This window comes from Myiozetetes cayanensis, unplaced genomic scaffold (genome assembly GCF_022539395.1).
Source record: "Myiozetetes cayanensis isolate MyiCay16 unplaced genomic scaffold, myiCay2020 scf5-8, whole genome shotgun sequence".
NCBI lineage: Eukaryota > Metazoa > Chordata > Aves > Passeriformes > Tyrannidae > Myiozetetes > Myiozetetes cayanensis.
This window is the reverse complement of record NW_026087742.1, coordinates 17,374,371-17,389,817: the sequence shown is the minus strand read 5'-3', so window position 1 is coordinate 17,389,817 and position 15,447 is coordinate 17,374,371. Positions and strand designations below refer to the sequence as shown.

Sequence of the window (15,447 nt, the reverse complement as noted above, 5' to 3'; positions counted from 1 at the left end):
TTAGGCTACCTTTATCTACTTACTTTCATGCTGTTAAGATTTGGAATTACTTTTCTAATAAGTATTTCCATCACTTAGCAAGTCTCAGTGTCTTCAAATCATTTTTTACCATCTAGGTAATCTTATTTAGAATGATAGTACAAACTACAGATACAGCAGTGTTGATAGCATTACCACTACAAGGTAGCTGTGTGTGTAACCCAATGTAATCCATTTAGTATTCTGTTCAATAAAACTATTCTGACAAGTTCAGAATTATAAAAGAAAAAAAGGTATTTTTTGTAGTTGTTCTTCTTAGATGATTTTCAAATGCATTAAAATGGATGCTAAACCATCTTTTCTTTGGTAAATATTATTTATTTAATCTTTCCAGGAATGTGAAACATTAGCTTGTCCGTCTTCTCTTAAATGCTCTATTTTATTTCACTAACTGTTGTTCTTAGCTTGAAAGAAACACCTTTGAGGTCTTACTCTGCACACCCCTTGTTTCAGGTTTCCTCCAGTACCTGCCAGTCTGATGCAACTAATTCTACAGAAGCCTGTCAGAAGTCATCATTGTTTCAGTTTGCAGAGGTGAGTTTCTTTAAAAGGGTTTCCTTCCAAGAAGAAACTGATGTTCAGCTGAAAGAAAAATCAAAATTCTTTGAATAAAATTTGTGCTGTTATTTGTTTTGTCTTTTTGGGTTTGTGCTGTTGAGTCATTTATCAGATAGGTAGGTCAGACTTAAGTGCAGGAGAGTGTGTTTAGGAGCATGGTGGGAACCCTCGTGCAATCATGGAGCTGTGGTCTAAACTGTAATTTAGGGATATGTCATTCCTGCACTTAGTTTTAAACTAGAATCTCATTAACTAAAGTTTCAAGGTGTGTATTTGGATGTTACATTATATTTCTAATCTGTTGTGGCAGCTTTAGTCATCAGCTTCTGCAGTTCTGGAATTTCCAAAATTTCCTTCTTTAGCCACCAAATAGCTCTATGTAACTGTGCTTTAACTTTGCAATGTATATATTTTTGTCAGCATATTCCACTTATTGCTAGAAGTGCAACTGTGGTGTGGTGGTCTTTTTTTTTTTTTCTTAAAAGCATACAATGCTTCAGCCAAGTGTTAGTGGGTTTCATTGATATAAATGACACAACAAAAATAAGAATGCAAGGAATCCTGGCCAACTGCAAGCATCACTTGTTTGTGTTGTTCCAGCTTTTGAAATAGTCATAATCAAGTGATGTAGAAGTATTTAGCTGCATAAATATTGATTGTACAGGACACTGGGTGGTGTTTACCTTCATACAGAAAGAAATTTTTTGTAGCCAGCACTTCTTTTTATTATCTGTATCCACACCAGCTGTGAATCTGACTCCCTTATCTTTAATGCTCATTGACATGTGCACCTTCATACTCCTGCCTAAATGTCATCACTTACGGACCAGCTACATTGCAATTCTAGCACCCAGAAAATATGATAATTTTGATTGTTTTAACATTAATGCACAAGACCTTGAGTTCCAATTTAAGATCTGAGGCTTTCAAAATTTATTAGAAATAAATTGAAGCACTGATCCTTTATTACTGATTAAAGGTAATGGCCAGAGTTCAGTAAATAACCTGTAATTAGGCTTTTAGACAGCCTGCTGGCATTTCTTGTTAAGAAGAGGAAAGGCCTGGTGTGCCAGCAATAAAAAGCAATACTTAAAAGCTTCTTAGAATTGGTTAATTCCAGTGTCACTTATGACACTTCTATGATAATGACTCAACATCCATCTTCCCGTATTTCTGAGATGCTTCTGTACACTTACACTGTCAGTAGAGCAATGCCATACATTGTATAGTTCTTCTTGATAATGGTCTGTTTCTTGAATTTCACTGCTGAATCTTTTAAAGAGTAAGACAAATACCAGCTCACCTAATTGTTCTAGGTCATTTTACAGTGCTGAAGCAGGGAAGCACCAGATCCGTGTGGTCAGTAGGCAGGAATTGTGTTGTGTACTGCCAGATAAGCTCTTGCTAAGGGCTTTGTGACCACTGGCTTTTCTTTACCCATTGAAGAAAAATTTCAGTGGGTGCCAGGAAACAAACTCAACTGCACCGCTAAAACATGTGGTTTAGAAGTATCTTTCTGATGATCAGGAATTAGCAGTGCATATTAGCTAGTCTTACTTTTCAAGGATGTTAAACAGCCTGTAGTGAGGGTGCACTTAACCAGTGCATTGAAGGTATGTGTGTCAATGGCAAAATAATTAGTACTTGTACCAAGGCATAACATTAATCACAGGTGTCATTTGCAACAAAACTAATTGGCACAAGTTTAACAGCATAAAATGCAGTTACCTTAGTGTCTGGGATAGATCTGGTATCTCAAAATACCTGCATACATTGTGCCCTTGTCCACACTTACCTTCTGTGCAAAGTAGGAATCTATGCTCTGTCATCACCACCATTCTGCAGTCTCAGGTCTTTCACTGAGCTGTGAAATACAATATAGTGTTGTTTTTTTGGTAACCCTCCTTTGACATATCAGCCAGTAAATAAAAGCCCTTCAAAAAAACCTGTTTTGTTGATCCTAGGAAAGGTTTTCCTTGTGAAAAATAATTTAAGATTACCATTTCACAGATCACCCATTTACCTGACTCCTGGAAAGCAGATTGTTGTATGAGTGTACTGGGGCTCGTTTGCATGCTCTTGGGTACCAGGAGTCTTCATGTATGATGGATCAGAAATTTAACATGTTGAAGTTTGATACTGAAACTGAGGAGTTCGGTAATACAAGCATAATTGTTTTCCTGACAGATCTCTTCAAACACATCACAGCCTGGAGTCCCGGGGCCAGTAAAACAAACGGAGGAGTCCGCATTGTTTCAGTTTGCTGAGGTATAATGGCTGAATACGGTGGGGGAGGATGGGAGGAAGCAAGGAACTGGTAAGAGTAGTCACTGAATAGCTGAGCACCCTGTCTTACAAGGGATTCTCATCAGTAGATGTTTATCTTCTTCACCATTGTGTTAAGAAAATCCTGGGCAGAATGGACAAGATGTTGGCCATTTGAACCAGCTCTAGCATATATGAGAGATACTGGGCTTGTGAACATTACTTAGCTTTCCATACCAAAGGATCACTGCAGACATGTTTTCCAAATGGCCTTTTAATTTACATCTAGGTAAACAACAATTAAAAGACATTCTGAAATTACATTAAGCACTGCCTGTGATAGAGGCTGCAGCAGTGCAAAATAGCAACTGCCCTAGAGGCAGGATCATTTGAAGAATCCTTGCAGATCAGAGGAAGCTTATCACAGCAGCTACAAGGACATTTAACAGCATCATTAAGTGCTGACATATCAAACCTATGAATTACCCATAAGTATATAACCTATGCACCTTCTTCTACATATTGAAGATTTGGAGTTCATTAAACATTGCTTTTAAGAATTTCCTTGTCCATGTATTGAATGTTTCTCTGTGAATTGAGTTTCCACACATATACTCTTCTTGCCCATTTGGGGGAGTCTCGTACTTCTTGCAAAATCAATTATGGTACAGGTATATTCATTGTGTCTCTGAAAAGTCTGGAATTGGAGCTGGTGCTATAGTGGAGGAGCATAATGGGATTGAAAGATACCCTCTTTGTTATTCTGTGTGTTTACAGAGGTTTGACTACATACAACACGCTTCTTTCAGTGAGATGTTAAGCTAATGTGCACTGAGTGTTTTTAGCTTAGCTAGAATGGGCCTTGGTGTTTTTCTTAGGAGGCCCAGTGAAGAAAAAAGCAGTTTAGTCATTCAGGTGCCATAAAATACCTGACTACAAACACCACCGTGAAAGATACAGTAGAGTTAATATCTCTAATCACGAAGGTGTTTTCATATATATCACCTTTTTTTGGAAAGTTACAAGTTAATTTGGAATCTTTTGAGAAAATTAGTGGAATTGAGCAGGGTGAAGATATGTGCTGAAGCCAACCTTTTAAACCAAGTTAAAAGACATATACTGGAGAACATTTCTTGTGAATTTTATTGCAAAATATTGCACAAGTGAATCTGCTAACTTAGTTTAAAAGTACTGGCCATCTTACATTTTAGTTAAACACCAGTTTTGGATATCTGCAGAGTTAAACAGGGTATGTATTCCAACATTCTAAATTGTCATGTAAAACATGGCTTAGCCATACTTTCAGAATTTCAGAGAACCTAAAATCTCTAATTGAACAAACAACAAAATAACAAACCTGAATTTGTCATACGGATGTGGCAGTGCTTTGAGTTGAATGCCACCTTGCTGAGCCAGCTCATTTTGCGTATTGGAATGCATGTATGAATCCTTAAATGTTAGGCAGAAGGGGTGCTTAGAAAGTTCATTAGAATTTGCTGAGGACAGTTTTACAAGTCTGTCTCTTTTTCTTGTAAAAGTATTTAATTGTGTGTGTACTCTGGAGGGGTTTGATTTATTCTGTGGCTAGAAATAAGGGACAAAAATCTGGGAAAGAAAAGAGAACAAAAAACCCTACATTGTTGGCCATGGTTATTCCTCCTGTAAAACCTTAATGGCAGTGATGAACATGATGTTTTATCTATAGCAGTAGAGAAATGGCATTTTTCTAAGCTTGCAGCCTGATTTCATTTAGGTTGTTCCAGAGGAAAGTATTGAGCATATTACAGAACCTCTTTAAGCTTTCTCCCCCACTATTAAAGCTGCTTGTGCTCGATCAAATATAAGGACTTTCATTTGCACAGGCTGTCTTTGTCAAGTTTGGCAAAAGTCCCTGTTCCTTACTATTCGGCTTCTTACTGAGTCCTGGCTATATGAATGCATTACTCCATTTAGTAAGCTAAATTATGGCAAGCAATTTGCAGAGGGCTGCTGTCAGCAATGTACAGTGCTACAAAAGAAAAAAGAGAGGGAGAGAAAGTAGTTATTTAACCCCTAGCCAAGTAGACCTGTGAAGAAATGTGGAGTGTGCTGTGGTCTGATGTGCCTAGAGACTTCTGGCAGCCATCCCAGCTCAGTTTTGGTTCTGGCTGGGTGTTCCTCATATGTTCCCTTTCTCTTCACCGCCTTTGCAGATGGGTGAGTAAGAGTGCCTCTTTGTGAAGACAGTGATCCCATTGAGTAGATTTGTCATTTAAAATGGACACCTTTACCCCCAGAGTACAAGTCCCCTGTCACTCAAAACCAACTCGATTTATGTAGAGTAGGTGGGATTCTTTTTGTCTTTACAGCCTTAGTTAGTCTTTCATTTGGGGTTGTCTGTCCCACGTACTATAGTTGTCAATTAAAGCTGTTCAGGATATGGCTAATGAGTCCTGCCCAGTGACTTGCCACAACAGATGATGAAAATCCTGGGAGCAAGACTTTGCTGGGTCTTGCGGGTGTGCAGGCAAGTGCCTTGGAGGTCTTCAAAGGTGGTGTGACATCCTCGTAAGAGTTTATTTAAAGTTTGGAGTGTTGCCAAGTTACACTTTCAGCTTTCTCATGCTGCTCTGATCTTGCAAATACTTGGCCCTACTACTGTCCTTTCTCATTTGTACCTTTATGGAAAGCCATTATATGGGCCAGGGATTGCTGAGCAGTGAGCTGTGTTCCTTAGCGTGGTGGCTGTTTGCAAGCTGTCTGCTCACATGGGCTGGTCGCTGTCATCCTCCTTGCCATGTGAGGGAAGCAGAGCAGATGGGACCCCTTGCACTCTTGGTCTTACTGTATGTGTGTTTGGCAAACGTGAACAGATGGTGACGATTGCTTCGTTGAGAGGAAACAAGAGTGCGTCTTGGATTTACTTGGCTAAACTCTCATCTGTTATTAAACAAAGAAAAGGCTTCCAGGAGTGGAAGCAGAAAAATTGCTAGTTCAGCCATCTTAAAAACAAAATGAATCCAAACCCCCAAAACTCTTTGCTTCCAGCAGCTTAAGTTTTTTTTCTAGGTGATTTAATTAACAACAACAAAAAAAAAATCACATGCAGTATGCAACAGGGTGGATTTGTTGTTGCTAGTCCAGCAGGTTATTTATCATTTAAGAAAAAATGCATGCTTGGAGATGATTTTGTCCCTTCTGCATTCTCACATACTCACTTTGAGAAGGCTTGCAGGCAGTCCTTTCTGTTTATTTCTGTGCTAAACAGAAGATTTGAATCCAAAATTTTAGGTCAAAATGCCTTGAAATGGTGAGTGTAAGAACTAACCAGTGTTTGTTTTCTCTTCCAGCTTTCCCATAGGGAAAGCTGTAATCTTCCCAGATAAAGACAAATGTATTTGCTGTTTGCCCATATGCTGAAATTATTAAATGTTTGTGTTGAAGTGCAGTGCCTATTCTAAGAGGGAAGTGAAAAAGCAGTGCCATGACACATGCTTCTTATGCAAACTAAAATGTAATACAGTAGCTAAAATGATACCTACATTGTAATAAAAGATAGTAACTTGATTCTAATGATCCCCCAACTTCCACATAACAAGGGGCTATTTGTGGTTGTAGTGTACTGCAGGTTTTGGTTATTCTAATTAAAGCTGGAAGATGTTGTTAAGACAGGGAGTGGGATCTGTGTCTCACTGAGAGACGATTGATCATCCATCCTCTTCCTTCTGATGTATGGCCAGCAACTTCAGCAGAATGAGTTGTCACTCATTCAGCAGCATTTGTCACTTGCAGTTTGTTTTCTTAACTCTGAAATTTACTTTTTTTTGTACTGAAGCGAATTTTTGTCTTCCTCTCTTTCTATTAGTACTACAAGGATCTCACATTTTGATAGGAGCACCTATTGTCAAAATTAGTTTGCTCTGTCCTCACTTTGTGCATCAGGAGGCAAGATTTGCCTGTGTGTTCTCAGTCTGTACTTCAGTGTGTGGATGTTATTCTGTCCCTTTTCTGCCATTCATATTGTGCTGAAAAAATCATTAAGAGGTGAGAATGTATTATGGTAGAAAGATTAAAAATTTGAGACCTTCTTCCTGCAAAGTGCAGTGTACAAGATCACTAAGGTCCAGTGGGGACCTGAGCAGGTTCACTGAATAGTCTCAAAGCAAAACTAGAATGTTGAATTATTTTAGTTTAATATTAAAAATTATTATTAGTGCACACTTGGGCATTATTCACTGTATTTTAAATAACTTGAAGTGAAATGGATGTCCTGGATTTTGTGCAGATGGATAGGTGGGGAGTATAATCAATCTCTTTGACAACTGAAAGGTAAATTCTTCAATCTAGTTCAAAAGAAAGAATTAAATATAAGGAGAAAGCTGATAATTTTTGCATCTGAAAGATCATAGAACTGTAGAGTGGTTCATGTTGGAAGGGTCCTTAAAGCCCATCTCATTCCACTCCTTGCCATGGGTAGGGACACCTTCCCCTAGATGACGTCGCTCAGGGCACCATCCAACCTGGCCCTGAATACTTACAGGCATGGGGCATCCATGACCTCTCTGGGCAACTTGTTCCAGTGCCTCACCACACTCTGAGAAATTAATTTCTTCCTAACATCAACTGTCCTGTTCCTGTTCAAAACCATTGCCCCTTGTCCTGTCACTATCTGCCCAGTCACGATCCTAAGTGTGATTTTTGGGATGAGGCAGATCCCATGGACACACTGGTGATCTTACCTCAAGGCTTCCAGGTCAAATACTACCATATAATGCCATGCTAAAAAAAAAAGGTCAAAACTGATAAATAATGATTAATTTTTGCATTGGTGAACTCATAATGCTGCAGTTGGAAGCATGTCTGAAGAAATCTGGCTGTAAAAGCAATTCCCTGAAGTGTAGCAGTAGTTATTTGCTCAGGGCTGGTCGTGGTACACCGACAGCTATTTGGAAGGCTAGATTTGATCTCCAGACATAAGGTCTTATTTCCTTTTTCTAACTAAAGAAAGCGAAACAAGCAGTCCCTGTGAGGACAGATGGTCCTCTTCTGTGTCTGACTAAATGGGAAATACTGCCCAGACTTTCCAGGAGAATTCCATTTACCCTTGACCACCACAGTTCATGTTTTTAAGCACTGGATATATCTTACTCACTTAGTCACGTAAAACTCACAGCATGATAAGAGTATTAGCTGTGGACAATACAAACATAGATTGAGTATCCTTGAGCCTAATCTAAGGACAGAATGCTGGTTTTGCTTGTATTGCACTGTCTTCTAAATACCTGCTAAGTGTTTCTTGGATGGGATTGTCCATCTGAAGTGTAGGGCCTTTTACCACAAAGATGTGAAAGTGACTGATTTACTAACCCCTTAATTTTTCATTCTTTTTCTCCCTTCCTCTCTGTCTTTCCTGTGTGCCACTGAAATATTTTCTCTTCTGTTCATTTGTAACCTAGATCTCATCAAATACTTCCCAGTTGCCAAGTCCTGAGCCAGTAAAGCACTGTGGGAAGTCGGCACTCTTCCAGTTGGCAGAGGTAAAGTGATACCCAGTAGCATCACTATGGGAAGATGTGTGTATCATTTCCCCAAAAAAGCTACTTGTAAGGTTTGCTCTAGAATCAAATTTGCTATTTCCAGAAACATAGATTAGTAAATAACAAAATAGCAGGAGAATTAGGCAGTGGCAATGGCCCAAGGGACGTAGGGGATTTTTTTATACACCTTCATGTACAAAGTGCATAGTTTCTTGGAGACATCATGGAAAAAGTTACACTTCCTTTTGGAAAAATTAGCTTTATAACTGTGGTAAAAACGGTGTACAGGACAACAGCAAAGACAAGAGATAGCAGCATTCTTTTAAATGAGGAGTTGGATACCAGGATTAAAAGAGTAAAGCTTTGGTTGTAAGGGTTGGAAGGTGCGTTGCTTAATCAGGGACTGAGAATAGGAAAAGAAAAGTAGACTTTGAGGTCATCAGAAATCTGTATGAAGAGTTGGAAGTTGATGCAATGTATTAAGTTCTGAAATTGGCAGCTGTCAGTGGTAATCAAGAATGCTGGGTCAGGTTTCCCAAAAGTCCTAGAAATTCTCTGTGAGTCTTAAATATAACCTTGTAGAGGTGTCCTCTTTGATATGGATAATTCACTCAAAAACCTTTGAGGCTTGATGTGCAAATGCTATTCTTCATGATGATTGAAAGATAAAGATATATGCTGTATTCCAGGTAAATAAAGGATTATGGAAGCAAATTATTTGTATACACTTTTTTTTTTCTTTTTGCTTGTTTTCTGTTGTTTGGGCTTTTTTTTATCCCAAAACCACATCCTATTTCAGTGAGGAAAGTGGTTTTCTGAATCCTGTCTAGTGACATCCAGCTATATATTCTTGCTGCTGAGGTCAGTCCCTCTCAGGAAAAAAAAAGGCAGAGATTGGAAGCAGTGAAATAAAGATATTTCATGCTTTGTTCTATGGATAGTGATGCAGTTATCTGACTTTGTAGGAACTTAAATGAGTGGAAGAAAACCAGCCTTACCGTGCAGGCAGTCCCTGGCAGTAGTAGAGTTTGTGAGTATGTACTATGTTGTCAGCAGTGCCTGTGCAAGGGTGACTACACCTAACTGTGATCAGTGATCCATAAGGGTATTTGGCTGGTGGAGCCCTGGGACAGCAGAAGGGCAGATAATATTTAGTCAGGGACACCAGAGGTTTTTGAGGTATCCTCTTACAGGACAGCAGCAGGCTTTGAGTAGTGCTGTTCTGGAGTAAGGCTTTTGCTGAGTGCAGCTTGATTTTTGGAAGTCAGCATTAGAAGTTGTGATGTGACTGTGAAGCCCTGATTTAGGGGAGGGACAGGTGGTTGTCCACGGGAGTGCACAGTTTGTACTGCAGGTGGCAGAAAAAGTGAAGCTAAGTCTGGCAGCATGACGTGTGTATGTTGGACAGGTTTGTGTGATCTCTGAGTGATTCCTCAGATGGATTCCTGCAAGCCTAATTTAATACACAAAATGAATGTTAAAGGCTCTGATTCAAACAGAGAAACGCATGGTAGATGTGCTAAGCACATCCTCCTTGTCTCTGGCTCTTGTAGGACATGAGTGCTATTGATTTTTTTTTTTTTTCCTTTCTCCCCCACCCCCCAGTTTTGGAGATCTTTAATGTTGGATTATAATTGGATAAATAAGAGACATTCAGTTTAAATTTTCAGATAGCAGTTCAGGACCTGGTTTGGAGCATCCCAAATAAACCGTGTTCTCTGTCACCCCAAGGGTGTCTTAGGTTTGCAAGTTGATTTGGCAGACAGCTGTGCTATGCCACTGTAACTCCAAACTGCAGGTGCTGTGCACTGGAGGGGACTGTACTGCTGTCTCCATGCTGCTGGCATGGCAAATGCGTGGTGTGTGGGATCCTGTCTTCTTCACCACACCATACTGCTCTGCTCCTCCTTCATCTCTCTGCTGTGTGGATTAACCAATTTCATTTTCTTTTTTTTTCCCTCTTCTTTGTGCCTTCCTTTTTGGTATTTCTCAGTATTTCACAGATGGTGATTAAAATAAAATGCAGAAGTGGGTTAGGTTAGTTCCTAAAAAATCCTAAGGATTTCTAGGTTTCCACTCTGCAGTCTGAAGCCTAGGAGGCTGTTGCTGATCAGCTCTGCAGTCTCTTGCAGTGCCTAAATGCTTGCTCTGTCTTTAGCCTTTAGTGTGGAGGCACGAGAGTGAAGGGGGAGTCAGTGGTGGGGTTGAGCATCACCTTCACAAGGCAGGGAGGCCACTTCTGCTGCAGAACACTAACATCAGTTGGCTATAAACAACATCTGAAGACTTGAACTGTAGTGGTCAGAGCTTGGGAGATGCTATGAAGAGTTGCAGCTTCCAGGAGATGCAGAGATAGCATTTGGTTTTGTTTATTTGCTTTATGGCAGTGGTGGGCTGAATTCAGCAAAGTTGACTTTGTGGGCCCATGCTGGTTCAGAGCAAGGAATACTGAGTTTGGAGGATAGGGAGAGCTGAAAGGGTGTAAATGCTATAGTTCTCCAGTCCCTTATAACTTCACTGTCTTACACTTTCTAAGGGAGCAAGTGTAAGAAACCTGCAAGCCTGATCAGAGATGATGGAGTATGTCATTAAAGATAGGATGTTTTGTTCATACTAATGGCCAATCCTGAGACTGATAATTTTAATTTGATTCGAAAAAGATCATTTCTTTGCACCTAGCTCAAAACTGATACAAAACACTCTAAAGTACACAGCCTGAGACAATAAAAAGATTTTGAAGGATAATCAGCTACCTGTTTGCATGACAGCCTCCTTTTACTCTGAGGAGTACTAGAAGTTACCAAAGACTTGAGGGCTCTTCATTTTGGTGTCATAGGATGTCTTTTATATGAGTTCTATAGGACAGCAACAGGCCATGCCATTGTATGAAAGGAGTAGCCTTCTTAACCTATGATAGTGAAACGATTTTACAATCAAATGAGCCTTCAGGAACACCACCAGCTGGGTTGCATGCTGGTGTAAATTGGTGCTTAGCTGCTGGAGTCTCTTTATGTGTGAGAGAGCATGTGCTCCAGTTCATCCTTCTCTTCAAAGGGCATCCTGACTAGAATAACCCTAAATCTGCAAATACCTTTCAGTGTACAGTGGTATTATCCACCAGAGCAGTGGTGGAGCAGGGTTTTATTTATAACAGCTTGCACAGGTCTGCACTTCTTTTTCAGTATGTAATCTTATGAATGAATTTTGGGAAGAGGGAGGGGCAATCCATTCAAAAGCTGACTTGTAGATGTAAAAGAATTGTGCTGGTAGAAGAATGCTTTATTTATGTTGCTTTTTTTCTCCATAGATTTCTTCAAGTACATCCCATTCAGGGCCTTCTGATTTAACAAAACAGTGTGGAACATCAGCATTATTTCAGCTGGCAGAGGTAATACTGAAACACTGGTGACTAATTACTGCAGGTGCAGTGGGATGGAGAAGTTAATGCTGTTGATTGCAGAAGCCTGGAAGGCAGAACAGTGCTACACTTATAATTACACTGCTGCTTATAGAAGCATAAGTTATCATGGCTAGGGTGCCACAAGTCAAATTTTCCCTAGACTAGCCATCAACATAGAGAGAGTTTCTAAGAGTCTCCTGCAGTTGACCAATACCATGACTTCCTGGTGGCAAAGGGACTTTCCAATCACCATTGAATTTGATTCAGTTTCTTGGTTTAGGGTTTGGGTTTTGACTATTTGGTTTGGCTGAGGGTCGCAGATAATTGAGAGAGAGGGCTGGACTACTCTGTTATTCAAATTAGGGCATTGCCATTGCAAATTCCTATTAAGGGTCATAAGCTGTTCTCATTTATTTTTGCTTTTTGTGCCCACTGTTTTTTTCAAGTAGGGAATTAACAACTTCTACAGAAACTCTGCTATGATACTCTCAGCAGATCTTCCTTCTGGGAGCAGTTCAAACCAACGGCATTTTATTGAAATTTTGCATGTCTTTTGTTTCTAAACTTTTTTTTTTAAGCTTTCCAAATCTTAAAGACTGTTTAATTACAAGTTTATTTACTGCTCACAAAACAGAAGTCATCTTTTTGTAGCCACATCCATAGCTTTGTACTACAGGCTACTGCAGAAGAAGCAAATGTCTATGTTGAATTGACAAAATATTATTATTCCAATGAGCTGCATTTTAAAGATTGATCTTTAGATTTTGGAAATCACTGGCTGTGTTTATATTGCAGTATAGTAAAAAAGTCTCAGAAGCACCTTGGTACCAAGAACCCATATCAGCATAGTTGTGGGTTCTCCTTTGCATAATTGAACCTGCTTCCTAATAGACACTGTGTGCTGCCCAAGCTCTGGTGTTTTGCAGTGCTCAGCCCAGCTTGACCTGAACCAGATCATTAATTTCTACCCTGTGCAGCAAGAATTTTGGAAACTTACTGCAAAATTTTATCACCGTTGTGCTCATATGTATATATTGGTTGGTGAAGGTGATTTTTTTGCTTTGCAAGAAGAAGTCTAAAATCTAAAATTGACCTAAAGAGAGCCCAGTGATCTCGGGGAGGATGGGGTTACCTCCATACTGACCACATGGCCTGTGGGCTCATCTGCGGGAAACTTCTGATGTTTGGTTCAAAGAAAGCCTCTTCCATCTGGTTTTGCTCCAGGTGACTAGTTGACATCTGCTTCAAAAACAAAATAGCACTGGGAATTCAGCTTGAGGGCTCTGAGAGGGGAGAGGAACAAGAAGACATGTCTTCCCAAGGGCAAAGTGGTTGGTGCTGTGAAGGACTACCCTCTATAGCAATGTCAGCATAGCTTACAGGTGATCCAAAACAGAGAGGGTCTCCCAAGTCAGTACTGCAGGAACATGGCAGTTTGAGGACCTTTTTATAGCTCTTTTCTTGAATATCAGTGTTCCTCAGACAGTATGAGGATTTTGGTTTCCGTTAGTGGAAATCCAGGAGAAGATAACCATGGCAACCACTGCTGCTTTGCAGTTCTTTGCAAAATAAGTCTGTGATATGAGAAGAAAGGAAGGCATTTGTACTGCCTCCCAAATTACTTCACACATTCAAGTAAAAGAAAATAATCTTGATTACTGAGATTCAATTAAGTTTTTTCCCCTCCCTCCCTCAGGACCACTTGGAAAATGGAGGAAGGAATTGTATTTGAGACATTTGAGAGTTGAAGGGGGAATGGATGTGAGATTTCAAGTAACTTGTCTCTGGCAGTAATCAGACATAACTCTACTGTGCTGTTGCACTTAGGGTATTCTGAAAAGCAGTCTAGGAGTGGGTTTCTCGATTATGTAAAAGACCCTTAAAGGATTGTGGAAACACCACTGAGGTCAGCTGGAGTCTTTTTCTGTTAGAGCAGTAGAACCCACCATCCTTGTTCCAGCACTCAGCCATCATCACATTGCATCAGTGTCAGTAGGGCTTCAGCATGTTTTTCAGTACTGTCCTTTTGCAGTTTGCTTTCCTGAACTAAAATGCCAGGGGGGTTCCCTGTTTAATGCTCCTTTTAATATAAGTAATGTTAACAGTTGATGTTTTGTTTCATGGGGCCTGTTTTTAACTTGTTTTAGATGTGCCTTGCTTCAGAAGGAGTAAATGTGAAGGAACCTGGGAAAACAAAAGTGGAAGCACTGGAAGATCTGGGAGGGAAAGTTTCAGAGGAAATGGAAGTAGAACTGGAGAAAACAACAGTAAAAGACTCCTGTAAAGGAAAAGTAGAACAATCAGAGATAGAGAAAATTAAAAACCGGGATGAAACAAAAACTGAGGAATCAGAAACTGCAAAATGCAGAGATTTTACTGGTCTTGCAATGGAAAACAGTCCTTTTGACAGAAAGGATAATAGAAAGGATCACATGTGCTGTTCTCCAGAACTTTTCCTGGGTGACATGAATATCCTTGGGCTAAAGCCGGAAAAAATAAAGAAGAAAAAGAAAAAATATAAGTTGGACCGGCACATGAATGAAAAATCCACCCCCAAGAAATCTTGTAAAAAAAGGCAGTCCTCCGAGTCGGACATTGAAAGTGTGATGTACACGATTGAAGCTGTTGCGAAGGGGGACTGGGGAGCTGAGAGACTCACGGATACTCCCCGCAAAAAAAACCGCCCTGTCTCAAGTGTGAAGGGAAGCATGTTGGATACAAAATCACCAAAGAAAAAAGTGAAATCGAAAGAGAAGAAAACATCAAAGGAGAAACCGATGGAGACCACCAAAGAATCAAAGCCTCCCGATTTCCTTAGTATTGCAGCCAGCAAGGAAGTACCATGTGAGGCTTCTGATAACATTAAAGTGGAACCACTGACCCCAACAGAGGAGGTGGTACCCCAAAGCTTACCAGAACAGGTCAAAACTGAGGACAGTGACTGTGTTAAAAAGATAGAAACCTGTGGCTCCAGGAAGTCAGAGAGATCTTGCAAAGGTGCTCTTTATAAAACTCTGGTGTCAGAGGGCATGCTCACGTCTTTGCGCGCTAATGTGGACAGAGGTGGGTGACTTTGAGTGTTTTACAGCATGAATTGCAAAAGCCTGCCTGGAGCGGGAGGAAAAGTGAAAGTTTATGTTTAAGCTGAAATTTTAGCAGTGTGTGATGGGAGTTGTGTCTGGTCACCTGAGATGCTGGGGGCGGGTAGAGGGGCTGGATTCCATGATCCAGGGCAGGTCTTTTGAAGTCTTGCCATCTCTGTTCCTACTTACAAACTCTTAACCTCTCCCTTTTTGTCTTTCATGACCTGAGATTCAACTTCTTGACTGAAGGCTTTGTTCTTAATTTGTCAGCCTGCTGATAGATGTATGCAGGGCTTGTGATGTGTGTAACCTGGACAATTACCTTGTTTCTGTATAAACAACTCCTATGGTTGTGTTCACAGTTCTAAATCCTACAAGAAGCAAATGTGTTCTTATTTTGCTGTGGTTGCTAATTTTGCTGTAGGCAGTGAGCGAGAAGCCTTTACCTTTTGGAAAGATGAATTCGAGATAATTTCTGGAAGCTTTCAGTGAGATGTCTTGAAATGTATTTTTGTGACTAGTAGATTTATATATGCAATTAGAACAGTCAGACAAGAAAAAAGATGTTTGTAATTTAGGGAAGTTT

General features: G+C 40.0%; 1 protein-coding gene across 11 annotated transcripts in view; it reads left to right on the top strand.

Annotated features, from left to right (window-relative positions):
* BBX (BBX high mobility group box domain containing) overlaps positions 1-15,447 on the top strand; it is a 152,021-nt gene that overhangs the window by 99,930 nt on the left and 36,644 nt on the right. For 10 of the 11 annotated variants that reach the window (XM_050331551.1, XM_050331550.1, XM_050331554.1 and 7 more), the window contains 5 exons: positions 493-573; positions 2,785-2,865; positions 8,298-8,378; positions 11,686-11,766; positions 13,926-14,841. In XM_050331551.1, the coding sequence (XP_050187508.1) occupies positions 493-573; positions 2,785-2,865; positions 8,298-8,378; positions 11,686-11,766; positions 13,926-14,841 (1,240 nt within the window). The remainder of the gene's footprint in view (positions 1-492; positions 574-2,784; positions 2,866-8,297; positions 8,379-11,685; positions 11,767-13,925; positions 14,842-15,447) is intronic. The other variant, XM_050331556.1, reaches the window with a different exon arrangement.